Source organism: Heliangelus exortis, chromosome 2 (assembly GCF_036169615.1).
Source record: "Heliangelus exortis chromosome 2, bHelExo1.hap1, whole genome shotgun sequence".
NCBI lineage: Eukaryota > Metazoa > Chordata > Aves > Apodiformes > Trochilidae > Heliangelus > Heliangelus exortis.
This window is the reverse complement of record NC_092423.1, coordinates 131,708,769-131,736,479: the sequence shown is the minus strand read 5'-3', so window position 1 is coordinate 131,736,479 and position 27,711 is coordinate 131,708,769. Positions and strand designations below refer to the sequence as shown.

Genomic DNA, 27,711 nt, shown 5'->3' with positions numbered 1-27,711 from the left:
TAAATTCAGCCATTTTCCTGATCCAGTGCTGTTCCTATTGTTTATCCCTTTGGCTTTGCTGGGAACAACCCTCTCTGCAGGTACAATTGCATGAACTACATGAGTATATATAAATAAATCTCACTAATGCTTGTCTATTCATTTCACTACAAATCCTGAAGAGGGCACAAACAGCCCAGCAGAAAAAAAGGGATCTAGCTAATGGAATTCAGCCATTAAAGATATTACACAAGGTGCAGCCTCATGTACTCACTTGACTCTGGGGCTTGATTTTCAATTTCCCAATAGGATTGTTCCTCTATCTTGCTAAGTCCTTCCTCTTCTGGGAATGATTTTTTTCTTGTTTGTAAGTCTAAAAACCTTGCAAGAAGAAAACGGAATTTTCCAGTTTTGATTCTGTGTTGCTGTGCTATTAAACTACTGTCTGATACTAGCCTAAAGTGTTAGAAGTATTGCTGCAAGGAACTGGTATTACCAGAATCTGTCAGAGGAAGTCCGTAGGGAAGATTCAGAAGTAACCCTGAAAGGTAGTAAAGCTGTTCAAAATACAAAACCTTACAGCCCTACAGCTGCATAAATCATCTGCATTACCCCTTTCACATCATTGTACGATAGCAACTTGTTGGGTGCTATCTGGGCATTCAGGACTTTTAGGATTTTCTCTTTAAAGATTGCAAAAATCTAATTAATTCAATGTGACAGCTCTGTAAGCAGGAAGCAATTCTGATTCAAGGTTCCACTTGCAGCCATCTGCCATTTCACCTGAGGCTTTCCATCTATGGGTCAGCTTCATTGGCCTCTTCCTGTAGCATTTTCTGGTAATTTCTGCTGAAAATGTTATAGGAACACATATATCAGATTTGCTGCTGTATTTAAGGGCTTCCAAGTACTGGTTTTAGCAAGTCTGTATAACAGCAAGCAGTATTGGGAGGAACACATTTGAATGTATAAATTAGTTAGAAACTACATTTGAAAGGACGGCTGTGAGTTCTGCCAGGTTATGTCTCTTAGCCTCCTTGTACTTGTTGCATATTCATTAAAGAACACGCAAATAGCAAAGGGGCCTGTTTATTTATTACAACCATGCACTACCAAACATCATCCCACAAACTTCAACACCCTCAGTATCCCAAGTACAGTTTGCTCACACAGGACTGTTTTGTGAGAATTTCTTAGAAAAACACATTCAGCCAGCAAATGTGTACTCACTGTACCATCTTATTTTAATATGTGCTTTTGCCCAGTTCTTTCAACTCCATGCAATAAATAGCCCCAAGTCTGTGAAACAACAGTAACTGTAAAGACTGTTCCAGAAGGAGAGGGCAGAGCAAGCAAGGAAAAGGCAACGTCAGCTATCAGCAAGTCAGCATCCTCTGTAGCTGGTGCCTTTACCTATTTGACAGCAAGCAAGAATACAAAATCTCTAGGGCTTGTTTCAGAAATGCTCAGGCAAGGAATCTAAATACAGCAGTACCTTATTCAGACCATGGAAAAAGCTGAGGACTCCTTGTAAAGCAGGGGCAGATGGTGCTGAAAGTCTCAGACATACAGCTCCTGGCAGACACTAGACCTCAGTAAACTCCCTGTAGCCTGTCAGAGACTTGCAAAGAAGCCCTGGATCAGACCCCAAAGGCAAGATCAAACACCCACAGGGATATAAAACCCATCTCAAATAGTGTTTAACTTACTAAGTCCAGCTACTTCATTATAACAACACGCAGTCTGGAAAGCCTAATCCACCAGTTCTTTTCCACTCACTATTATAACCTGAGAATTCACTACTTTTGAAAGCAGCAGCAGAGCTGGCAGTGCAGGTAGCAGTCACTCATCCCATCACCCTGGGGGTCTTTGGGAGACTCAGTGTGGAGCTGTGGAGCTCAACCCTGAGCACAGCAGCAGTGGCTGCAGCCTCCAGAGGAGGTTCCCTGTTAAGCAGGGAAGGCAGGAGCCTAAAGAGAAAAGGAGAGGAAGGAAAAGGATTTGTTAGTCTGATCACTCATGGTGTGACATGACTAGGGAAGATGTGGTTTCTAGCCCTTCTTTCTAACGTTGTTTCTGTGTTTTACGTGGAATGGATACACATCAGTGAAAAGTCAGAGTGGTTCAGTCTATTGGCATAGGTTTCCTCAGTGCCTTTGCTTGCATGTAGATAAGTTCACGGATAAATCTTTTGCATTTGTTAGAATGAAAATCTGCAGCCTATGTCTATCTCATTTGCAGTCAGGTCTTCAGCCTCAGAGGCTTAAGTGGGGACAAGTTACAACATTTAACCACTCTGCAAAGCAACTGCCTGTAATTTTTCATGACACGAAAGAAGAAGAAACAAAGATGTTAGTAGATGATTAGATAAATAAATGCTACAACTGTCCTATTCTCTTGATGCTTGAAGAAAATTTTGAATAGTGTCTATATGAATAACTGCATCTAAACATGAGGCAAAATGAAATAATGTGGAAAAAAAATATGTATACATGGGGTAAGTATGTTTGGGCATTTTCAATAGCTCCCTATTCTTTTGTACAAGAGTAAGCATGTACATGCATGAGTGTACACTCGTTCAACTAGAAGCAGAGTTTGTATCAAAGACTTTTTATCTCTGATTAATTAAGGACATGGAGAATAAAACAATAGGCACAAATTAGAATTTAGGAAAATCCACTTAAACATAAGAAATTTTTTTTTTTTTTTTTTTTTTTTTTCTGTGAAGATGATCAAGCACTGGATCAGGATGCCCAAAGAGGTTACAGAGTCTCCATCTTTGGAGGTACTTAAAACCTGACTGGGCACAGTCCTGGGAAACCTACTTTAGCTGACCCCAATCCAAGCCATGGGGCTTGGAATAGATCATCTCCAGACATGCCTTCTAACCTTAGTGACCCTGTGGTTCTGTGAACTGTAGCAAAATGACCTCTTTGAGAGAGTATGATGTATGTTTCGCTGGTGGCTTGCTAAATAAAACTTGTAAAATAAAAAGTTGGTAAATAATTTTTTTTATTATTATTTTCTCCTTGTATAACCTTGCCTTTTTCTCCCTAGCAATCACTTCTAGATCCTCTATAGTCATTGAATAGGCTCATTAGAGTGAAGTATAGGACCAGACTGATGGTATTGTTGACAAATGAGTTACTTACCGTAATCAGAAAAATAATTTTGTTGTCAGTCTCTACCCATCTTAAAATTATGAATTTTCAGATCTATGATTTAATGAAATGAAGATCCTACCACTCAAATAGATCACTTTGACTTGGAGCTTCCAAATGTCAACTTCCTACCTCATATTGCATCTGTTATTTTATCCACAAAGCTCCTCACCCCAAAAGGCTCCTCAAAGCCAATGATTATTTAAAGATATTTTTAAGATTCTAGGAATACAGCTTTACAAATGGTTGCTTGCATATAATTGCATATGCAGTTACTTCAATTACTTAATAGAAAATAGGTCATGTATTTTAAATCTGTTACAGGCTCATAGCTACCATTTTGCACATAGATTTTTTTTGTTTGTTTTGGTTTTTTTAGTAAAACTGACTCTAACAAGGTTCAACTTTATTATCATTGTAAATGAGTGGTGGCTCAAGACAGCAGAGACATGTGCACATTGATTTTTTTTTTTCCTAGATTTTAGAAAATCAGGTTAGCAATATGTAGAAATAAAAGGCATCTCTCTGAAAGTGATGTCAAGAGGCAACTCACAAAGGCTGATATTGTCCTCAGCACAGTGGCATTTCTCATCTACCCCCAGCTCCAAAAAACTTGGAGGTTCTGCATCGTAAGCACTGAACGAAGTTGCTTACATCTTAAAAACTCTTACATAAGTTGGTTTTCTATGGCAGCTGTCAACGAAATAATTTTCTATTCAACAGTGAATTCAGGTCATTTTAGCTGCCTTTATTACTATGTTTTAAATTAATTAATTATCTAGTTATAAAATAGGTGTCCTCCTTTTAATGAGATGTTGAACAGCTATTCCTGTGTGAGTGCTATTGACTATTGAATTCCTTCATGTTCCTGTGCCTCTAATTCTTTAAGAAAACTGTCTAAGGTATGCATCCAGATTTCATTGAAAGTAATTACATTCTTCATTTTCTTATGCTGCCCATGAAAATTAAAGTGATATTCCTCACAGCAGTCACAATTTAGGTTCTAGAGCTCACTTTACTCCAGCACCTACCTTCACAGGACTGATGTAGCTTCATGTCCTATGCATTAAGAAGGGCAGAAGATTGCCCATAGTACCTAATAATTTCCCTTCATCCAGTTTCCCTTCCTGCTTGGCTGTAACTCCCTGACTGTAACACACTATTTAGTATTTCAGGCTCTGACTGAGACCTAGAAATGTTTATGATGCTCCGAGGTTGTGTGTGACTTGAAATGAAAAGAAAACTTAAGGGCACAACTTTTGAGCTTTTCACCTGAAAAGCCTTGAATTTCACCCTACAACTTGCTTCGAAGGTCTGATCTGATGCTTTTTTAAAATTCTCAAACTTCAGTTTGCTGTTTATTTATATATAATATTCTAGAAGTGAGATTAAAGCCTTTTTTCATAGAGCATACACCGGATTACTAGGGAAAATCTGGTAATAGTTCTTAGACTAAAAAAATTGCTATTTGACTAAATTAGTTGGACAGAAGCAGTGGATTTTAAAAAAAGACATTTTCAGAAGCAGTCTTCCTCTTTGTAACTAGAGGAATACAATTTTTTTTTACTGATAGCCTAAAAGCTCTTTGCAAGACCTGTGTATCAAAAGCAGATGAAGTCAATTACATGGAAACACTGGTGTAAGTGGAACAAGAGAGTACCTGATGTCTTTGCAGTATCCTCTTTGTAGAGGAAAATGTTCTCTTAAATGTCAAAGTAACTGTTCTGATCTCAGTCTCTGTTTGAGAAAGGGTTGTTTGAAAAAAAAAAAACCAACCCACTGTAATTTTTATTGTGAAGAGAATTAGAGATTTTTGCAGATTTTATAAAAATATTCTAATTCAGGTTTTTGAAGGCTGAAGTCAGAATCTGCTTTCTCACGTTGAGTAATCTCTTATGTCAGACATCACTTAGGATGCTAGAGGCATCTCTTACTGTTGTGGCAGTCCTGGTTTCTTGGATTATAAGTGGATCAAAACTATTTTTTCCATTAGTCAAGTGGTCAATAGTGTTTATACGTTCAGAGCAAACACGGGAATTTCACTAAGATTCCCAGCAAGCTGCCTGCTACTGAAAAGGCTATTGCAATAGAAAGCACTCTGTGCATAAGGGTGTTGAGTTGTGAGCTTCAGACCTAAGCATACCATCTAGTTCTGGGTTGATTGGTTGCTCGGTTGCTACATGAAACTTTCACTGCCATTGATAATGTCAAAGGGATAAATCACAGACCAAATTTGGTGATCTTCATCTGAGAGGATCCTCTTTCTCCTTCAGAAAGGGCAGCAAGCTCTAAGTCTTGTTTCAACAGACATTATAAATTAGTTCTATACAAGTTTGAGGTTGAAACAAGCTCTGGAAAATGTGTTTTCTCATACTGTAAGGTTTATCTGTACAAATAGATTTTTTAAAAAATGTTCTAACTTCCACTCATTTTGTATCATTTTAAGAAGGATGTACATACCTCTGAGGCATGTTTACCTCTAGTGATCCTTCTCTGGAACATTTAAACATGTTGAGTTGAAGGATCTTGCTTATTTCTGTTTGTTCAAATTACCTCTTCTATTTTTCTTTTTGAGTCCCAGTGCTATTGTGTAAATAGATATGATGTATACCCAGAGAATGCTAAATATAATTATATTACAGTTGTTCTTACTTACTCTTCTGGCAATTGGACCCATAAGGGTAATGTAATAAGCTAGAGGAATATGCTCACAAACTCTTTATAGTGTTATTATAACATTCATGGATAAAGTTGTTTGACAGTGTTCATAGGACCAGTAAATACAAGAGAGGTTTGACTTTTGCTTACTCTTTCACTGCTAATCTACAAGATGATGCTGATGAGCAGACATTCATGAATGTACTGTCCAAGGTGTGCTGAGTAAGGGAGCACTTTCATTCCTATGGACAAATTTGTCATAGAAAGTATTTCTATATATACAGAAATACTTTAAAAAGTAAGTTCCACAACGATTTAAAAGTAGTCTTTGCAGAACAAATTTTTTTGAGTTCAATGGAATGATATGAAAGGAAAACTAAGTATTCTTCCACAAGTTCTTTTTTCTTCTGTATAAGTAATCATTGGAAATATTTGATATGTGACTACTTTTGAAAATGGCTGTCCTTCAAGAAAGATTTTGTTTTACTTGAGAAAGAAATTAACTAAGTTTTTAGAAAATTCTACTCCAAGTAGATTGATATTTTAATCTATTTATATTTCATATTTGTTTTAACTTTGATGTTTCTTTTGCAAAGATATAGTATCTGAAATATTGTCAATGCTATATGTGTTTGATAGTTTTTTGATTATGTGAGCATCTGTTCTGGAGAATTCTGCCCATTAGCCAAAAGCACAAAGCTTCCTTCCTTTCAGAAATTACAGATCACAATGAAAATACAAACTCTTCAAATAATTAAAATTTTTAAAATATCTGTAGTCTGGAAACAAGATGTTAATAAAATAATTAGCTAAAATTAAAAATCTTGTGGCCCATTTTTAGATACAGTAGCTACTAGGTAGCTCAGCAGTGAAACTATAAAATAAAGAAAGTATACACAGCCTGCACTGCCAGATGCTAATGTCATTTCTAGCATTGGCTCTGCCTTTAGTGTATCCACTTAGGGTTGGAGACATTGGTTAGAAAAATGATGCTCATAAAGTCTATGCATAAATAAAGAAATTATAGCATAGCTCAAATGAATAATGTTGAAGTCTAAAATTATCATTTGCTTAATAGCCTTGGAGGAAAGGTATGTAGAATTGTGAGGGTTTTTTTATTTATCAAAGCTTCATCCAGCCTGGAAGTGTTCAGGGCCAGACTGGATGGAGCTTTGAGCAACCTGGTGTAGTGGAAGGTGTCCATTCCCATCCAGGGTGGTGGGAATCAAATGATCTTTGAGGTCCCCTCCAACCAAAACCATTCTATGATTCTATTATTATTATTATTAAGCAGCATCAATATATTTGGGGTGTCATTCACTAGATCCGTCCCACTCACATTAAGAGTTACCAAGATCCGTAACCATCTACTGACTTTCCACTAAAATACTCTCTGTGTTATTTGTGAATTATTGCAACCATACTTTTGAAACTTGAAATTGCAAGTCATTCTAGCTAAAAGGTTGGAGCATTTTCTGACCTTATCGTGCATACATAGTTGGTTGACAAGGCAGAATGAAATCATGTTATCCATATAAAATATTGCAACCTGATTTTTTCCCACTAATCTCTTTCTAGTGGAAAATTTTATATTTCAAGGCTGCAAAGTTCTGTCCTTTTGAGCCCCTCTTCGTTCTTTTGAAATGCAATTACTGTTCAATGAAATGTTAATGTTCTGCTCTATTTTTACAGCTGTTCCATGATGTACTTTTACAATGTCATAGTTTAATAATGCTGCTAAATTTTCTTCCTTTATCCATTTCTCAAAATTTGGTAATGAAATTAAATGCAGGGACCATAGTAATTTTGGGTGTTGTTTTCTTTTGTAAACGCAGGACAATATCTGCAAAGACACATCACCAGGCCAACAACTTTAATATATTTGAAGGAATGGTCTGCCATGGAGTCCCAGTTGCAACAGTTTCAAGAGGCAAAGTGGTTTATGAAGGTGGAGCTTTCAATGTCACAGCAGGAGAAGGCAAATACGTCTCCCGTCCACCATTCCCTCCATATGTCTACGAACGAGTCAGGCAGAGGGAGCAGGTTAATTAAACTAATAAATCTCTGTAATGTTTTGTACAACATGAGGATAACCAGCTCTTGGGAAGACAGGATTGGGGATTCAGTGGTAATTTCCCTTACTAATCAAACTCTGCCAAGGTGGGAGGAAATGAAACTGAGGATGCAATTTTTATTGCTCTTTATCTTACAGAAAAAATATCATAGGCTTTGTTCCTGCTCTTAGTCTATACAGCTCACAGACTAAACCTGGGTTAATTTTAAAATAACATGTCCCACTTGTAATTAAAGTGGACAAAGTTTTGCTCATGAGTAATCTGGCTAATTGATACATTCCATCACTGATTTCACTGAAAATCTGAGAGGCTCAACTTCATATGCAGGAAGGAATCTTACACTGAGGAAGCTCTGTGAAATATTGAAAACTTGGGTCTCTTACACCAAGAATATGTTAAAAGCTGAACATGTGCAAAATGCAGTGCTGGACCAAGCAAGATAACTCTATTCAAGCTTTTGTTACATATACTTTAAAAAGAGAAATATTTCAAATACATGAAGATTGAGTTTTCAGTGCCTATTTACCATGCAAGAATTTATGAGTGCTTTTGCATCCTTTGTTTTCCTTTTTGTGGGTAACATTTTCAAAAGCAGACAGAATAAGTATATTTTAAAATCACAACCTGAATCAGTGAGATTCACAGGATTTAAAAGCTGAATCAGATGAGCACACATGTGAGATAAGACACATTGAAATGTTTCCAAGATACTTCTGTGTATTTCACCCTGCTGTTGTCTTGATGGATTGAGAAAGGGATGGACAAGTGGCTGAGTGAGGCTCCCCTCCAAAGACTACATTTTCACAGGAGGTGGTGGGCTGTCTGTAAATTGATACCCATAATACAATGGGTAGGCAGGGAAACCCTGCATGAGCACACAGTTTTTATCTGGGAACTAAGAATAGAAAACTGGTTATTGAATTTTTGGTTTTTGTTTAGGTTTCTTTTTTTTGTTTATTTGTTTGTGTTACTTTTGTTGTTTGTTTGTGGTTACTTTAACAAAGACCAAGCTTATAGCTTGAGCATACAGTGAGTCAGCTGTTCTGGAAAGCAATTCAGGTGTGTTTTCTCTGTATGTGTTCTCTCCTGGGATACCCTGAAGTAGCTGAACCAAGAGTAAAGAACATACAGAAGCAACCAGATTAACTGATTTATGGTTGTGATTTAGCATATCCTGGTTACGTGCCATAATTGCTGGTGTTTTGCCACTCCAGTATCTGTCTGGACTAAGAAGGGAAATAGCATCAATAAAATGAAGTAGATCAGGGTCAGTTGCTTATTCTTAAAAATGGGTTTAGAACTGCTTTACTACAGTGCTGAACAAATTGAGGCACCCAGCTCCTGATGGAAGTTTAGAACTGAAAGGTTTAATCCCAGCATAAAGGATCTTTTCAAGAGAGAGTTTTGATTAAAGTGTTGGGATACATAACATACAAAGCTGAATTATTATAGGACTGGTATTTTCATTGTGTCCAATTAAAAATTCCAAGGGGAAAACAATTAATAGTGAAAGATTTGAAATATTTTATTGCAGGTCTGTCAGCCTGTTCCTGTTAAGAGAGCACCATATACAGATGTGGTCTCAGAAACATCTGCCACGCCAAACTAATAGGCTCATCCCCCAGTTCTGACTCTTGCAGGTAACTAACTGTCTCTTAATTATTAAAAACTGCTCTACTTAATATTTCTCTGAAACTGGAAGCAAACAAGTGTAGCAGACTATAGCTTGTGATATAAGCCCTCTCAGAAGCTGAGTTGTCTTTTAAATGTGATGAAAATGTGTGGCAGCTGAGGTGTGGAGGACATCTTTTGGACTGGAGCATCATTTAAAAAGTTTAGATGAGAAGGTCCAAAGTAGTTTAATTGCTAGAGTGACACATGGGTATGAAGGCCCATAGAAAACCTGACTTCAGTTAGCACCAGGAGTACACGTAAAGCATAAAGGTTTGGCTTGTAAATTTACAAAAAAAACCCCAAACAAACAACCCTAGATATGGCTTGATGTAAAAAATGAAATTCTTTAGTGTCTTTTTGTTACAGACAATGAGACTCCAATAATTGTGGTGTTTGGGTTAAGCTGGTAGATCAGTTTTTCAGGGACAACATCTGTCTTCATGCAATTGGAAATGCTTCAGTCAATGCCAACAGTGGGCTAATGGATGCCTGAGCTGCTGGCAGGCCCAGTGCTGCTAGCAGGGGAATAACACCCAGCATCTCCTTTTTCCTCTCTCCAGTGTCCACAGTGTGCAGCTTGGTTATTTACACTCCCTTACCTGTAGATGCCCTGATGCTCAGTAGATTTTTCTGTGGGCTGATTTCTGTAGAAAACAATTACCTTCCTTTTCCTTGGTTAGTTTTCTGTTGTTTCAGTGAGTTGAACTCTCTCCAGAAGAACCTAGCAAGGATCAGTGCAGTGCATATGAGTGGCATAAGGCAGCTGGAGAGAAGGAGGAGGCAACAAAACATCCAGTCTTGTCAGCTAATTTGAGAAATTATTCCCCAGTTAGTGGGTATAAAGCCTCATTTTGCAACTCACTTAAATTAGGTCTGTTCTTAGTGCTAACTAATATGAGGACAGGAAAAACCTGCAGTAGTAGGAGGGTGATGCCAGCTTTCTCTCATGTGACTGTATCATTCTTTTAAAGCTGCCTCACAGTGAACCTCATCCAGGGCATAAGTACCAGCCAGAGAGTGCAGCATCCTATTTGTTTTCCTCTGTCGTAAGGAGAAGGCTTTTGTTATAGAGAGGACTAAAGTCTAAAGCTGCAATAGAGTAAGGGAGCAATAATAATTCTTTCTAGCTCCTAGCACTCTTTCTCCATTATTACCTCTCTGAGTGACAAATTGCAAAGCAGAGATTTTCTTTTGAAAGATTGTATCATATTGTCTTTTACTTCTCTGTAGATAAAAGCAAATGAAAATGACCCTGCTGTCCCCAGGAAAGCAGAGAATTCTGGGTCCAACAATCAATCGACAATCAACATCTCAAGAGCCAACATGAAACAACAATAACCAATAAACATTATACTGGGCATCCTGCATAAAAGTTGTTATTGCAATTTATTCTTAAAAGAAATCTATATATAAAAACTGGAAAATTCTTTTTAGAAAATAGAGTAGTAATAAATAATTGCTACAATTACAATGTGGCAGCAACTCTGTAGGTTCTTAACAGTAGCTAAGTTTGGGGATAGAATTTCTCAATATTTATCTTCAGAAGGATTCAGATATAAAATAGGCCATTAGCAATGGCCTTTAAGCACGTTTTCTACATTCTTACTCTGTTAGGTCACAAGAGGTGAATCCTAATTAATTTAATGTGTTAGGAAGATCTCGGTTGAGTTAATGATGCAGAGAACTCTGATACAACTCTGATAGTGGATGCTGAATTTGATTGATTTGTTTTTCCCTTCATGGAGAGGGTAATGTACAGAAAAATGCTAATTCAGGGCAACTATCACTATTTTAGAACTGCTTTTTCATCTCCCTGTCTTTGAAGAAGTTTATACATTTTGTCCCTTCCATCTGCACAGCCAAGTGTTTATTGGTGTGTTCACGTGTTTCCTTTGTTACACTCTAGGCATACCTATGCTAACTATACTGGTAAACTCACCTACAATACTGTTTTCTGTTAAGGGTTTATGGAGAGTCACATGCCCATAACTTGAAGGCTTGAAAAGTGGGATTACCAGAGCAAGAGCATAATGCATTCAATTAAAAAAAAAAAAAAATCATAAAATGTGAGTTTTTTCCCAATGTAACAAATACATTTTTTGTAGGATAGGATTCCTATTAAAAAAAAATAAATCACATTTTCTCAGTTAATCTGATTTCCCTTTTCAGAGGTAATTGTATTCTTAGAAGCATGATTTTGTTACCATGTCTAGACAGGTTTTGCCTCAGAAATCTAGAATTTTGTTTGAAGTTACACTTTCACATGCCATACCCTTTCAAGCAACTGTTACTAGGGAATATTTGAAAGACAAATGTACAGTGAGTTTTTTGTCTTATGTGTAGAAGCAGTATAGTCTGTACTTCCATTCAGCCCATGGGCCAAGCAGGCACAGACTTTAGGACAGGCACAGAAAGCATATGAAAATTACTGTTATTTTTAATTTGACCATGGAAAGCAGAATTGCAGTTCCTGCAGTAATCCTAAGTAGACAGTGATGTACAAGCTTGTATGAGAAACAAACTCCTTCTGGGTTAGTAGTTCTTGTGTCTCTGAAGAGCAAAAGACAATTTTCTTTTCAAGATGATGGAGGATAATCATGAGGATGTTCAGGAAGAACTAACACAGGGTTTCTATTTTTCAAGTTATCTTTAGGGTGGCAAAACAGTAGAACCAGGCATCCTGCATTGCTACTATGACTATTGCAAGGGACTGGAGTTAACTGCTCAGTTTGGACTTACACACTGCAGTGGTCTGCACCTGAATTTGACATCAAGTCTCTCTCAGTAAGCAACAGAAAGAAAGGTGCTTCTGGAACATCATTCATCTCTGCATTAAGATCAAACACAGTCTAGATGAACCTGTTCAGAGTTCTCCTTTGGGATGAGAGGAGTGGTTGTAATGCCAGTTTTTCTCAATTGACTTCAAGGAGAATGCATTGTGATTAACTATGGTTCAGATGTCTACTCTGCAGCTGCCTTCCATCTAGCCCATCTTTGCCTCAGAACTGGAACTCTCTGGTGTGACTGATGCTTGTTTTTTCTTATGTTTTATCTATCGAGAGTGTATGTCAACAATGATTCCAGTGTTTTGAATTAAACTTTGGAAGAAAAGCAGAAATTTGGGAAGAGGAGCAGGAAAAGCAGGGGGAAGAAATGACCTATTTCTGCTTTTAAAATAACTTATACTTCTGTGAAGTCTTTCATCAAAGGCTTCAGCTTTTAACAGATGTTAGAACCTTGAAATTGCACGTTAGGCCTGTGAGAAAAGCAGATGTAATTAGAATAAGTTTACAGTTTAAGTGATTGAATGTATGTAATTGCCTTATGTTTAACACTGAGTGCTACACTTTCAGCTGTCCTTTGGGCTCCTGGGACACCTACTGAGATCAAAGTGATACAAAAGACTGCAGATCATGAAAGCACAAAGGAAAAAAATCAGTGATTTTTCTAAAACCAGATGTTTTTGCAGTATGATAACAGCAAGTAGTTTTATGAGTTATATAAACACCCATATTTTAAAACTGAGCTCTCTAAACCATGAAAGTGAATTATCAGTGGAAAATTGTATAATCTTTTTGTTTCCCACAAGTTTTTATTATATTAGAAATGAGGAATCTTCTCCCTATACAATTAGTGAGGAATTCCAGATGCCTATGTTGGCATTTACTGCTCTGTACCACAAATTATTCTCTTTATAGGAGGCTTCCTTAGGATTTTGTTCTTGACAAATACCTACTTTTTAATTCCAATGACTGTTTTAATTATTGTGCAGATGTCATGAAAAAGAATTACCTGCATAGTGTGAAGTGGAATTTATACCAATGCATCTGCTGTCTTTTTATGTCCTTGAGTTCAACAAGTTCTAGAGCCTGTCAGGTTTGTGATGTTTATGAGTATTTGTTTTGCCATGACACATGCTGGCCCTGAATCTTGCCTCTAGCCAGAGTGCCAAGTAATAGCCCTTGAGAAACTCTGTGACATCAACAGAATTTCAGCTGTGCTGTTCAGGCACTACCACTGAAGATGAGACTGTCAAGCTCCAAATCTCTACAGTCCTTGTTCTTTGTCCACTTATGTGGAATTTTGGAACTTTCCAGGTCCCTGTTCCAAAATGTCAGTATTAAGTGACACAGAGCAAAATACAGTAGGATGTTTTTTCTAGTAGGGATATATTTAATATGGGATGCAATAGGATTGTACAGCCCATTTATGTCACAGGTACAGAACTGGAGCAGTGGAAGGAGCATTGATTGATCTTTCAGTCATGCCTCAGTCTCTAGACCCTGACAAGACTTCTGAATTTGTCCTACAACCTTATCCCAGCTATTGCTTCTCCTTATATTCTCATGAAGTTGTTGCTGGGGCTGTGCTATAACTTGTCCTAAGACAATAGATGCCCCTCACTAGGTTGGAAAACGTGATTAGAAATTACATCTGCAGCCCAAAGTTTCCTTGAGCCTTTCATGGGGAAGCAAGGCAACAATTTCTTTCCCAGATGTTTGAATCCTAGTTCCTTTATCTACAATCCTCAGGCTTCTCCAGGGCCTACTGAGAAAAATGTTTGATTTCTGTGATTCTTCCCTCAGTCCAGTGGTCACCCAGTAGAGTAGAATATATCTGATTGCTTTGAGAGGTGGCACTGCTGCATTAAACCCCTTTTTCTCTGAAGCAATACACCTCAATACAGAAGACATGAGATCTGCTTTGTCAAGCCTGAAACTCAGAACAGCCTTTCCTTGCTTAACACTTCCCTTTGGGATTTTGCTGGTTTTCCTGCTTTCTTGTGTGGAAAGGTTGAAGACTCAAATACATGGTCAAAATAAGGAAAAAATGCCTGTCAAACATATTTTTGTCACTCTCCCTAGAGAGACAGAAATTTGGGACATTCAGGACATAGATTCCAGGTGCAGGAGCGAAGAAGGAATTTGGGAGATCAGATCCTAGCATACCTAATATATTGCTTTCATTCCCCCCACTTGCAGGAAAATCCTCATAGCCAGTGTATGTTTGTTGCCCAGTTGCCTGCTGGCTATCATTTCAGTGCCTGTGAAGAGCTCCTGGCTGTGGCACAACCACTCCCAGTGCTTCTCTCTTCAGCCCCAAGTACCAGAGGGTACCTGCAGAGTAGCAATACCTGGGCATGTGGCTCTCCTGGGCCACTGGAGGGCAGGGCTGGTATTAAATACTAGGAATGAGGGGAAAGGGAAGTTACTCATGCACAGCAGCACCCACGAAGATTGTTCCCATGTTCTAAAGTCTGTGCCCATAGAGTCAACAATAACATCCCCATTTCCAGGCTTTATTTCATCAGCATCAGTGTCCTTCGATCTTCACTTTCCACTTCTGTGATGTAGACTAGCACTAAAGGAAGGCTTTTGGCTCATTTCTTCTTTAATTGCAAGCATCTCTGGGCTATTTAAACGGTGATGAAAGCACAGTAAGTCAGTGTAACAGTATTGACAGAGCAGGGATCAGGGTGAAAGCAGTTGCAAACCGAGGATCCTCTGACTCTGCACACCCAGCTACCCACACAAAATGCTGCAACAAAACTAGCAGTGAGGAAAACAAACCTTTAGCTTAGCTATGAAGGAAGCCAACTTCTGTGGTATGGGATGGTGATAAGAGTTCCACAAACATCGTTGCTGAAAGGAAACATCCTTGTTTGTATTGTGCTTCAGGAGGGTCAGGAGCACTAGCATGTCTCTTGGAATTATCTTCACAAGACAATCAGGGCAGGCTTTCATTAATTTTACAAAGCAGGTTTTATCCAACTGGGGGATTTTTCACAGTAAATCAAACAGCTTCTGCACTGGTGAAGGACATTTAGAAAGTTTAGCTCTGCTGTTAGCTGGGGGAAGGGATGAATCCAAAATCCAAATCTGGACTTCTCAGACTCTTGTTTTGAGTACTGGCGGTTTATGAATAAGTCTCTGACAAACTCTAGAGAGGTAGTTTGAGGCAATGCCAAGTAATTTGAAAGATCTAAAAATCTTCACTAAGCAAATAAATTAATATATAAAATCCTTAATTGCAGCCATACCTATAGCTCACTTGAGCTCATTAGAAAGAAAAATTACATTCTTTTATGTATGGTGAAAAATGGTCTATTGGAACAGAAGAAAACATAACAAAAGAGGGAAGACTTTTAATGACAAATAAAGGGGAAAAGAACCAAGATAAAATGCAGGAAATGCTAAGAGAGGGTAGGCAAGAAGAGGAAGATAAATAACTGTGGATGGAATACTGTAACTTGTAGACTTGTTTTTCATTTTGTTTGGTTTTAGTTTTTTAATTAAAAAAAAAGGAAAAAGAACAAAGTAATCATGTGGTTCAGGGCTATGGTAAACAGACAGGCCAAGGGAATAACTGAACTACTTTATGAGGAGATAGCTGAAGAAAAACAAAGCCCCAGACTTCTCCAGCTCCCAGGACAGAAATAAATGGGAGAAAACAGAAACCAAGTAAGGTCTGTGGAGAATGAGAGGTATGTCTCATGCCAGGGGAGAAACTAACCCGCTTTTTCAGCTGTACAACTGAAGAGACACCTCAGTAGCTGGAGGAATAAACCAATTACTGTAGATCAGAGTGCTATGTGGTAGCACTGATATAATCCTCAGTGGTTTTGAGGCACCAAAAGTTCATTTATTTTAGAAATTAAAAACAATGCAGAATATGCCATTTTCCCTGGTAATCCAGGTTTAGTAGGTTGGGAAATAGCAAACATTATCTTTTCTGTGTGCCATTCAGCTCACCTTCAGCACACTGGTGTGCCTATGTGTGGTCACAGAAGCAAACAGTGTATTAGTTCACTCAAGTATGACTGTAATGGCAACAATATTTGTCAGGTGGCTCTCTGGTTCTGGCACAGTGCATTCAAAAATTAATGCAAGCTGTTGCTGTGCATATCTGTTTTCTGCAATGTTCTCTGTAAAAGTCATAGAATCATAGAACCAAGGATCATCAGAACCCAAGGATCATCTGGTGCAACCCTTCTAATGTTATTGTTTATATGGTATGTCACAGCACTCCATCAAGCTGAGACTTAAAAATTTCCAAGGTGGGGGAAACCACCACTTCACCTGGGAGACCATTCCAATGTCTGACTGTACTCAGAGTGAAAAATCTTCCTCTTCTATTCAAATGGAATCTCCCCAGGAGCAACTTGTGCCCATTGCCCCTTGTCTTGTCCATGTGACTCCTTTATGTAGTGAGTCTCCATGTTCTTTGTATCTGTATTTTGAGTACTGGAACATGGTAAATAAGGTCTCCCCTAAGCCTTCTCTTCTCAAGGATGAACAGATCCAGTTTTCTCAGCCTCTCCTCATATGGCAGGTGCTCTAGTCCTCTGATCATCCTTGTGGCTCTTCTCTGGACCCTCTCCAGCCTATCTGCATCCTTTGTACAAGTGAGAACCAAAACTGAACAGCGTACTCCAGGTGCAGTCTGAGAAGCACCGAGTGGAGTGGGATGATGACTTCTTTGTCTCTGCTGCTGATGCCCTTGTTGATGCAACCCAGCATCTTGTTGGCTTTCTTTCTTTACTGCTGCAGCACACTGTTTGCTCATGCTGAGCCTGTTGTACACCAAGACCCTCAGGTCCCTTTCCACACGGCTGCTCTCTAGCCAGGTGGATCCCAGTCTGAAATACACTCCTGGGTTATATGTTCCCAGGTGCAAACCGTTACACTTCTCCACACTGAACTTCATGAAGTTCCTGGTAGCCAGCTTCTCCAGTCTGTCTAAGTTATCCTGGAGGGTGGCTCTCCCTTCTGTGGTGTCAACCTCTCCACTCATCTTGGTGTCACCAGTGAACATAATCAGGGTGCTCTTGATCCCAACATCCAGGTTGCTTATGAAGATGTTAAACATCATCAGGCCCAATATTGATCCCTGGGGGATTCCACTTGTGACCCTTTGCCAGTTGGAGAATGAACTATTTACTATCGCCCTCTGGATACAGCCTGTCAGCCAGTTCCTTACCCACTGCACAGACCACTTCTGCAGGCTGTGGGGTACCATATAAAAAGCTTTGAAAAAGTTGAGGTAGACAATGTCCACTGTTCCCCCTGCATCAAATGAGAGGGTTTCTTTGTCATAGAAGGCAATTAGGTTTGTCAAGTCCTCAAAACAGAGGGAGGCTGAGGTTGGAAGACACCTCTAGAGATATCTACTGTAGCACTACTGCTCTGAGTTGGTCAGAACCATGTCTAGTTGGGTTTTTAATAACTCCAGGGATGGAGATTCCATAATGTCTCTGGATATCCTCTTCCAGTGTTTCACCACGCTCAAAATAAAAAAGTGTCTTATGTTTCGGTCATATCCCAGTGAAGTTCCTGACCTTTATGTTTGGAAATGGCTTCCAAACATAACTGGCAAAACTGTAGTTTCACAGATCCTCCTTCTTGCCCTTCTTGAAAATGGGAGTGACATTCATTTTCTTCCAGTCCTCAGTAACCTCTGCTGACCACCATGAGCTATCAAAGCTGCCAGACAATGACACCAGCCAGAACCTATCCGTGTCTCCCATTATGTTCTTCAGACTTAATGTGTCCACTGTGTTCAAGTGCTGTCTAACCATGTCATCTTTCACAAAGGGGTAAATATTCCTTGTTCCAGACTTTTCCTCTGGTCTGAGGGACCTGGAATGGCTGACCTGATGTCTTTCCTGTACAGACCAAGACAAAGAAGTACCTTGGGCTTTTTCCTGTCTTTTGTCACTGGTAGTGGGGTCAAACACCTAGATAAAGTGTTTACCAGAGCTGAAAATTTTGTACAGCATTAAAGTTAATTCCCAAGAAGAACTGGCTTTTATGACTGCCATGACTCTTGACACAGAGAAAAATTTTCCAGTCTGGACAGGAGGAGGCTCCAAGGACACCTTATTGTAGCCTCCCCATATCTGAAGGGAGCCTACAAAAAAGGTGGCGATGGACTTTTTAGGATGTCAGGTAGTGATAGGACTGGGGGGGATGGATTCAAACTAGAGAAGGGTAGAATCAGATTGGAAGTTAGGAAGTTCTTCACCATGAGGCTGGTGAGACACTGGAACAGGTTGCCCAGAGAGGTGGTGGAAGTCCCATCCCAGGAAGTTTTTAAGGCCAGGCTGGACATAGCTCAGAGCAACCTCATCTAGTGGGAGGTGTCCCTGCCCATGGCAGCGGGGGTGGAACTAGATTAGCTTAAAGGTCCTCCCAACCCTGAAAATTCTATGATTTTATGAAGGGAAAAGCTAAATTATAATCAGTGAGGTGCACTGCAAGTTGCTGCTGGGAGCCTCAGCATTCAGGTTTAACACTGTTCTGTAAGCTGTTCAGGGTCTCACCTACCCTACCAAAAACTAATGTATCTTTTTCATATCAGTCATGCCCACTAGGCTTAATTTTCTTAAGCAAATACCATTTACAGACATGGGAGTGTTCCGAGGGTGTACTCCAGAATTCAAAATCCTAACTGATTTAGGTATGTCTCCAAAACATTCACCCCTTTCTGAATCATTTTGATGAACCATTCCCATGTGCTACTATGCAGCAAAAGAGAATATAGTCAAGCCACTCAGAGACATTCAGCACAACCCTCAGTAATTCATGGCTTTAATCTAGTGTCTCATCTTCCAGGGACCAATTGCTGGCACACCAGCAGTGTGAACCACCTGTATTTATGAAAGAACAAGGGTTCCACTGGAAGACTCAAAGAGAAGAAAAATTGTGTTTTTCAGTGTTTCATGTAGAAGATTTGACACTTGCTACTGGAAAGTTTTAAAGAAGTCTTTATTCGTTCAGATAACAGTGGCATCAATCAACAGCTGTCCTGGGGCCATAGACATATTATAGAGGAACAGAGTATAGTTTGCTATTATGCAACCAAAAGAAGGAAGTTGGATGTGGCTGCAAATGAGGATTACACACACTGTCTTTTGGGTGGATTTTAAGGTCTACATTAGATCCGTAGTGACTGCATTAAATGTCTAGTGTCCTTTCTATGTTTATATACTTTCCATATTTTTTCTTGTATCATAGGAAGGTTACATCACCAGTGTTATCTGATTAGATGGAGCACTCAGTATTGGCTCAACTTTGTTTCATTGAAGTCAACGGTGGCTTTACCAACATAATTATGCCCATTTTTACCACTTCTGCAAGCTCCCTCAGACTACAAGATTCAAAGCATTGTTCACCTCTGCTCATATGCCCCTACATCTCAAAACAATTATAGCTTTTGTGAGAATACTTACTTCTGAGCATGCCACATTACCTCTTTTATGGTCATCAAAGGTTCAGAACAAACTGCATTAGCAATACAGTCTATGGATGTGTGAAAATAGGAGACTCTCTGTGAGAGGGGATGGACTTAGAAACTGAATTGCAGAGCTCTGTATGGTGCAGAGCACATTATATCTTGTGGATTCTTTTCCACTCCTTTCCAAAGTACTGATGTTTAACCTTTGATCCTGGTTTTTTTGTTGTAAAATTGGCATTCCATAGGAAAGAATGGTGGAAAACGGGTCCCTGGGACTCGAATTCCCTGGAACTACAGCATCAAAAAATTCACTTGGTCTCTCTCACACCATGTTGTCATTTGCCACACTCCTTTCTTTCTTCCTTACTGCTGCTCTTGCCTTGAGAATTGGAAACCAAAAGTCAACCTGAAAAGACAGAAATGTGATGCTATGATACTAATACTACTGTGTTAAAGATCACCCAGACACTAACATCCATATAGTCAGGATCAAAGGCTATTAGAAAAAAAAAACAAAAACAACACAAAACAGCTTAAAAACCTTACATGTGTGCAAAGGTATAAGTCTGGAGTTGCCAGACGTATAAATATATACATGTGTATTTGTTATTTCATTATTATTTATATACTTATATATGTGTGGGCCAAATGTTTTTGCTAAGAAAAAAGTTCTGTTTCTCAGCTTTCTCAGTATTTGCAGTTGCACTCCCACTGTGTTTAACAGACATATATCATGCAAAGTGATAGGTGATATATTTTTGCTAAGCATAAACTGGTCACATTTTTCAACATTAAGAGTCTGCTCACGAATGCCTAACTTTTGCTGTTTAGATTGGAGGAATATTTTTTGTTCTGGAAGTGCTTTTTATATGTTCATGGAAACCAAGGTTCTTCTCTGAAGAGCTCTGTTAGATGAGTATTTTCTTGATAGCACACAGTCATTTGGGTGTATTCTTATTGTGTCTGATGCACATGTGCTGAAGGACAGCACAAAACCAATTATATGATCTAATCTCACAAACAGGCATTTGTCTCTGGCCCCTGTGCAGGAGAGAACTTGAGAAAGTCTATTAGCACATAATTGGAGTTTAAAAGTGCTTAAATATTTCCTGCATCTGGTTACCACCCTGAGAGAGGGAGATTTATTTGTCCCTAGAACTGATGCCTTACCTTTCTAGTGAACACATTCTTCCCATTTTTCTCTTGTAGCTTTGCTCTTTTCTTGAGTAATTTTGCGTGTAAATAATGTATCCGTTTCATCTCAGTGTCAGGATAAAATGAAGTCAACACGAGTATTTTAAGTTGAGTCAGGAAGCCAGAGAATAACCCAAAAATTATTAAGAAGAAGATGATGACTCCAAGCTGGATCCATGTCACAGAGAGGGCAAGCTTTGGCTGCAGGATGCAGTCATGCCTAAACAAAGGGATCTTGAAAGGATCAATCTTTGCAATATGCTTTCTCATACCAATGAAGAAGTCTTCATTCCTCTGTATAAGAAAAAGTGAAAAAGAGTTAGTTATAGTATTGATTTCCTCCTTTCTTAATATTTCGCCCCTGGGACATTCAGATTCACAAAGGACCATAAATCACCTAGTCCACCCACTGTCTATATATGCTATGCTCATAACAATATATTTTTTGGCTATCGATTAAAGTTTCAGACTGCATTTTCACCAGGGAGATTTCACTCGGGTGATTGCCCCAAAAAATGTTGACTGTTAGGATCTTAGGTCTTTGTTGGCTCTGATAGATATATTTATCTAATCTGGCTGCAATGGTTTAAGATATTCCCAGTCCCATGAATCTGCTCTGCTCTGTTGGAGAGTCTTTACTTCAAAGTAAAACATCAGAGCAAAGTGTGTTCATCCCTTGTGGCTTGGCACATCATTGTCAGAGCTTCCACACCCACCTAGGCACGTGCTCTGTCTACAAGGTTATCACACAAAGCCACCTCTTCTCCTCTACTGTTGTCTTTGCTTAGAAGAGCTGATGCCTTGCAGTGCTTTGTGGACTGAAATGCTGAGTGAGAGGGACTAAACCAGACATGCTGCTGGGATCAGTATTCCATACTGTTGGGCTGAATCACCCAGCTCTCTTTTCGGACCATGTCAGGGGAATACATAGCTCATCATTGTGGCCCTCCTGGTTGCCTACAAGGTCAGGCTGTTCTCTTTGGAAGATTCAGGTGCCCAAAGCATACTACCCATTTTCAGCCTGTTAGCCTTTCCTCAACGTTATCTTGTTCTAATCTAACTCCACACATTTTATCCTTAAACTGAACCAATGTATGAACAAGGAAAAACTATATTAGGAACTCAGTATAAAACAGGAATACAAGTGCATGAAAAATTTCATTGTCCATACTGAAAATAAACAGCTCAAGAAGCCACTGAGTCTGTCCTGCTCAAACATCCAGCTTTCCAGACCTCCTGAGATCAGCAGTCCTGAGGCTTATTATGACAAATCTATTGAGATTTTTACATTTTAATGTGACCAGCTTTCCTGGGGGAACTAAAAACAATTTCTTGATGATGTAATTTTCTGTTTTGGAATTGTCAGGCAACTTTCCACAGCAGTTAACACTGCATATAGAGAGAGCAATGTGATAATACAGGAATCAGCCACACAGGGTCAGGCTCATGCCCTCTGTCCATAGATGGTGGGACTATGTTACATGAGAGGAATCTCGCTGCGGGCGCGAGCTCGGTTCGTGAACAGAGTCAGTCGAGCTAGTGCTGGTTCGGATTAGTATCAGAGAACTAAGTTCGATCCGCCTGGCTCTGGGACCTGCTGGAACCACACCCTGCCTAAATCGGGCATGCGCATCTGGGCCAGCCCCAGCTGGCACAGGCGGGGCGGGCACCATCCGGGCACCTGCTGCCTACAGGACTAAGCTCCTTTGTCCCGATTTAGATTACATCAAAGGCCTATCATGGTAAAGGGCCGTTCTCAAGGATAGAAATGCAGACAAAGCCAAGTGCAGCTGAACACAGAGAATATCTGAGGCCATAGCAAGTTGCTTAGGATTGTTTTCAGTTGGGTTTTTGATATCTCCAAGAATGGAGACTCCACAACCTGTCTCAGAAACCCATTCTAATGTTTGGTCACCTGAAGAGTAAAAAAAAAATAAAGAAATTCTAATGTTGAAATGGAATTTCCTTTAATTAATGTCCATTGTCTATTGTCCCCGCATTAGGCACCACTGAGATGAGTCTGGCTTCTTTTTCTTACAGCCACCTTCTATTAGTTATACACACTAATGCCATCTGTTCTCCAGCCTCAACGACCCCAGCTCCCTCACCCTCTATTCATGTGACTTCTAATCATCTTCTTGACACTTAATTCACTCCAGTATATGCTTCTCTTGTATTAGGTCTCACAAATTCTAAGCAGGGGAGAAGGGTCCCCTCATTCACCTTGCTGGCAATGCTCTGCCTAATAATGCAGCCCAGGATAGCTCTTTCTTTGCCATAAGGGCACATCATAGTCTTCTACTCAACGACATCTCCATCAGAACTCTTGGGGCTTTTTCCTGCAAAGCCACACCCCAGCTGGTTGGCCCCCATCACATATAGTGCATGGAGTTATTGCTCTCCAAGGAGTGCAAGACATGGTATTTTCCTCTGCTGGACACTGTGAAGTTCCTGCAGCAGGACTTACATGAGGTGTTAAGCCCCCTTAGGATGTGCAGCAGTCTGCTCCCCCAGTATTTCTCACATTAGACTGACTGACCAGGTGGTGAAAGCTTCTCTGCTTTTGCACAGGAATTTGATGTCTCCAGGGAGGGTCTGACTTGCTGTATATGAACTAACTGCAGTTACAGTGAATCCAATGGCTTTTGCACCTACCTTCCTAAAAGAAAGTAGACGTAACAATTAGAAAAGTAACAATTAGAAGCTGGCAACCTCCATTCTCTAGGAAAAGTGATTTTCCACTGACACAATCTGAAAACCTTTGGTTTCTGTTTGCCTTCTGAATTTTTCTACCCTCTGTTAAGATAAAACTGGACAATAACAATTTTTATCCAGTGGAAGAATTCGATATTTTGATGTACAATATGAAATATTGTCATCTGAGTTATGATAGAGTTTGATCAGTAGCTTGACTTCATTTCAACAAATATCTTAGTAGTCCACAATTATTTGCAATGCTCCCATTCCTTAAGGATGCACTATGCCTCCCTTCATGGTTCAGTCCCAACCAATTGAATGTTCCATGACACACCAGGACTGCCAGTCTGCCACAGTACTCTTTATTGTTAAAGTATCAAAGAGCTATATGCTCTGGGGAAACTTTTAAAGTCTAATCTTGCAAGCTATCAAACTGGAAATCTTTCTTGTGCCTGCACAGTATCACACAAGTCATACACGTCAGTGGTGAAAGCTCCAGCTTTAGAAGTATGCACAGACAAGACCCTGAGCAGTGTGATCTGACTCTGAAGCTGGCCCTGTTTTGAGCATGAAGTTGACCTAGATGGTCTCCAGATATCCCTTCCAACCTAATTACCATATGGTTCTCTATGCCACCGTTGCTTCTGCTTGAAAAACCTTGAGATTTTGGCAATGGTATTATTTTGTTTGTATGCAATCATGCTTTTTCAATTTATGAGCTCCTCACACTATTCAGCTAAAGAAGGGTAAGCATCTCTTCCATTAGTATCACAGTGGCATTTTGACTATAAAACTGGTGCTTCAAAAATGTCAGCACTGTGAATTTCCAATCTTAAGCTTCTGCTTTTTTCCTCATGTATAAATGGAGGAATGAAAGTACTTCTTCCCATATTGACCATTCTCTAGAAATATAATGACACTTTGGAAAGTGCAGAAAATGGTCTCGTTCCATCCAACATAACCATCTGTAAAGGCAATGGCCCTTTTTGAAACAAATTAATGCTAATGCCATGGAAGGACCTATGGCTTATTGGCTGTGTATCTGCTCTGCTGTCTTCAGCAGCTGCTGAAGATGAAGAGAAATTTTTCAACACTAAACTAAGAAATACAAAGTTCTAGTAAGTACTTACTTGCTGAAAGAGTCTGAGTTGAATCTCAAGATCCGGTACTTCTTGAAGATGTTTGTTTACTGAAGTAATTAACCAATAAAACAAATAATCTACTGCAGCAAATAGGAGCCAGATGCAAAGATGTATGGTTACAGGGAGAAAGAAATACTGCATATTTTTTTTGTCCTTCCTTGTAAGACAGAAAGATGGGATTGTCATATAATCTTTTCTTTCTTTTCCATTAAATGGCAGAAGACAGGGTCTTTGCTGTTGCTTTTGTTGTTCATCAAATGTGATGAACTGTTTTGTGATGTAAGTATTCTTAAATTTCACACTGTGAGAGCCCACAAATTTTTTCATAAACAAGCCAGTTCCAAAAGAAGCTAGAAAAATCCCCACTATAGGCAACACTTTCTGGCCTATACAGGGCAGTATAGTCAACATAAAAGTTATCTGATTAGCAACTCTCTGGATTTCTTGCTTCGTGTCATTTAGCTCTTGTTTTAATGCATCATCTGAAATTGAATAAGATGGTGTGAAGTCATGTTTTAGGGTCACTAACTCAGTGGAAAGCTTGGCCTTTTCATAAATCCATTTTACTGCCTCAACATAATATTTTATCAAGGCAAATTGCTCATACTCTAAGTGGCAGGTTATACTGTTTGCCAGAACTTGTAGGTTGTGAAAAATATTTTGGATGTTGCCAGCCACCACAACACCTGTGCCAGCAGTAATAAGAGCATTCCTGCCATTTTTCAGTCCACAAGAAAGAAGGAACAGGACAATAAAACAGCGCAGGTGCTTAAAACAGGAGAGTGCAATAGAAAGTGAGATCCAGATGAATCCAGAAATCAGTAAGGGACCCAGAGGGTGGTGAGCCAGGGAGAAGTGCATGCCAAGGAATAAGAGAAAGCTGGAGAGGAAGCCGACTGCAGAGCAAATTGCAAAAAGCTGCATCATATACTTCCAGCCTGGCTTCCTTTCAGATACAAATATTCCCCATGCATTCTTGGCTACTGAGACAAATGGAAGCATTTTCTTCTGATCGTTGCTAACACTGCAATGGATCAAACTAAAAGGAAAGGAAAACAAAAATACAGTTAGTTACAGGGTAACACTACTGACAATAAGATGCTTTAACAGCTTTGACTCATACAGGGGCTGATCAGCTCCCCGTGAATTCCAAATCTTCATCCCCAATATCACATATACGAAGATGGAAGAAATTATTCTAGAAGATAGTCTGTCTTTTCATTCAAAATATTTTTGTCCTTTTCTTTTTGTGTACTCTGATTTCTTATTTGCTATACAGACAAAGCAGTTTGGATGTACATGAATGTGTGTGTGTGTGTGTGTGTGTGTGTGTGTGTGTGTGTGTATGAGGGGGACACAAGCCTCTTTTAGTACCCAGTGCTTCCCCACAGGCATTGCCTTTGCCTTGCAGGTGCATTGGGAAGGGAAAGAGAAGATCATGGAAAATTGCCATCAGTACTCCAAAGCAGAGGAGTAGAGTTATACGCACAGGGAGCATCCAGAGCAGCTGTCAGGGAGGGAGAAAGAGGTGGAGCAGCATGTGCAGGATGTCCAGGGATGAGGAATGAAGCTCTCCTTTCTCAGCTGGAGGTAGGTCAGCACAGAGGAGAGAGTACAGAGTGTCTCAGAGGCATCATTCTGTCTTTAGGTCTCTCCTGGGATAGCACAGCTACAAATTGGTCCATATACACTTTTCACCCTAGTTGCTCATACTTGTCACCATCTTTCCTGCTTACCAGGACATGTCTGTACTGTAAATTACAGAGTGTTCCTGTGAGATGCAATTCAATTTGATGGGAGAAAGTCCAGTGCTCCCATCTTCCCTTCTTCTACAGTATGATATTTATAGTGCAATTTGTCCAAAGATATAAGATCAATTTATATGCATATCAGCCTTTTCACATATTAGACTAAATGAGATACTAATTAAATAAATTGTTGCAATTCTATCTCGTAATAGTAAACAGTTGTCTTCACAGTTACACCCTGAAGATGTTACCATGTCTTTTGTTTAGCTTGAGTAAAGTTGATAGCCAGGGGCTAAACTACTATTTGTACATTTACTCTATTTTACTGGCATCTGACTTTATGAATTCTACTAGTATTCACTGCATCATTTTCCCCTTCCTCCTGCTGTCATTACTTATTAGTTATGTTGCTATCAGCTTTGATTGCAATTGACAGGAGCAGGCATCAGACCCCAGTTGGGACCCTCTTCTGTGCTTCTGAGCTTCTGAGATGCTTTTCCTTGTCCTGATCCTTTCTAGCACTGAGGACTATCCTGAAAGGTGCTGAGTTTTTTCAGTGCTTAAGTGCTTCAGCAGGGATTATCAGTCGGCAACAGATTTTTCAGTGGCCTCAGTCCCTGGTACTATCACTCTGCTTGGGAAGGCTGAGGAAAATGCCTTCCTCCAGGGCTTCAGTGAACTCAGCTGTACACAGAGTGTAACAGCAATTAGTAGCTCCTTCACATGAATGAAACCAGTTAATTAATGCCCCTGAAGTACACAGAAGTCACCGTGTGCTTAGGAAAGTGGTGCAAACAAAACGGGGAAGAGAGGTAGCACAAAAACCACCTGACTCCGGATTTGCCACGAGCAGAGCTGTTTAGGTGGATGGTCTACTTTGCCCTCCTCCTACTGAACTAGAAATTAACAAGGCATTTTTTTTAAATTTAATTTTAAATTATGTGTTCATAATCCTACAGTCAAATAGAATCAGACTTAATAGCCAGCAAAAGCTGCCAGTGAATCCTGAACTTTCCAAGTCAGACCCTTAAATAGTATTTCTCATCACTTCTTTGTAGATCTAAAAAAAATTGCCCTGCATGGTGAACAGATCTGGAGTTCTGTTCTTGATTTTAAAAGCCACTAGAAAAATCAGATGTAAAAAAGA

At 39.5% G+C, this 27,711-nt stretch overlaps 2 protein-coding genes across 7 annotated transcripts in view; one reads left to right on the top strand and one right to left on the bottom strand.

Moving 5' to 3' along the window:
• DPYS (dihydropyrimidinase) overlaps positions 1-27,711 on the top strand; it is a 62,903-nt gene that overhangs the window by 20,698 nt on the left and 14,494 nt on the right. For 4 of the 6 annotated variants that reach the window (XM_071738176.1, XM_071738174.1, XM_071738177.1 and 1 more), the window contains 2 exons: positions 7,634-7,841; positions 9,408-9,513. In XM_071738176.1, coding sequence (XP_071594277.1) covers positions 7,634-7,841; positions 9,408-9,482 — 283 coding nt within the window. In that variant the 3' untranslated portion in view covers positions 9,483-9,513. Of the gene's footprint in view, positions 1-7,633; positions 7,842-9,407; positions 9,514-10,777; positions 10,920-27,711 lie in introns of those variants that run through there. The other 2 variants (XM_071738178.1, XM_071738175.1) reach the window with 1 other exon arrangement.
• Positions 19,298-25,856, bottom strand: DCSTAMP (dendrocyte expressed seven transmembrane protein). Its single transcript, XM_071738172.1, has 3 exons — positions 24,805-25,856; positions 20,954-21,271; positions 19,298-20,189 (listed from the first exon to the last, which is right to left on the bottom strand). The coding sequence occupies exons 1-3, from the start codon at positions 25,816-25,818 to the stop codon at positions 20,106-20,108; spliced, it is 1,416 nt and encodes a 471-aa protein (XP_071594273.1). The 5' UTR covers positions 25,819-25,856; the 3' UTR covers positions 19,298-20,105.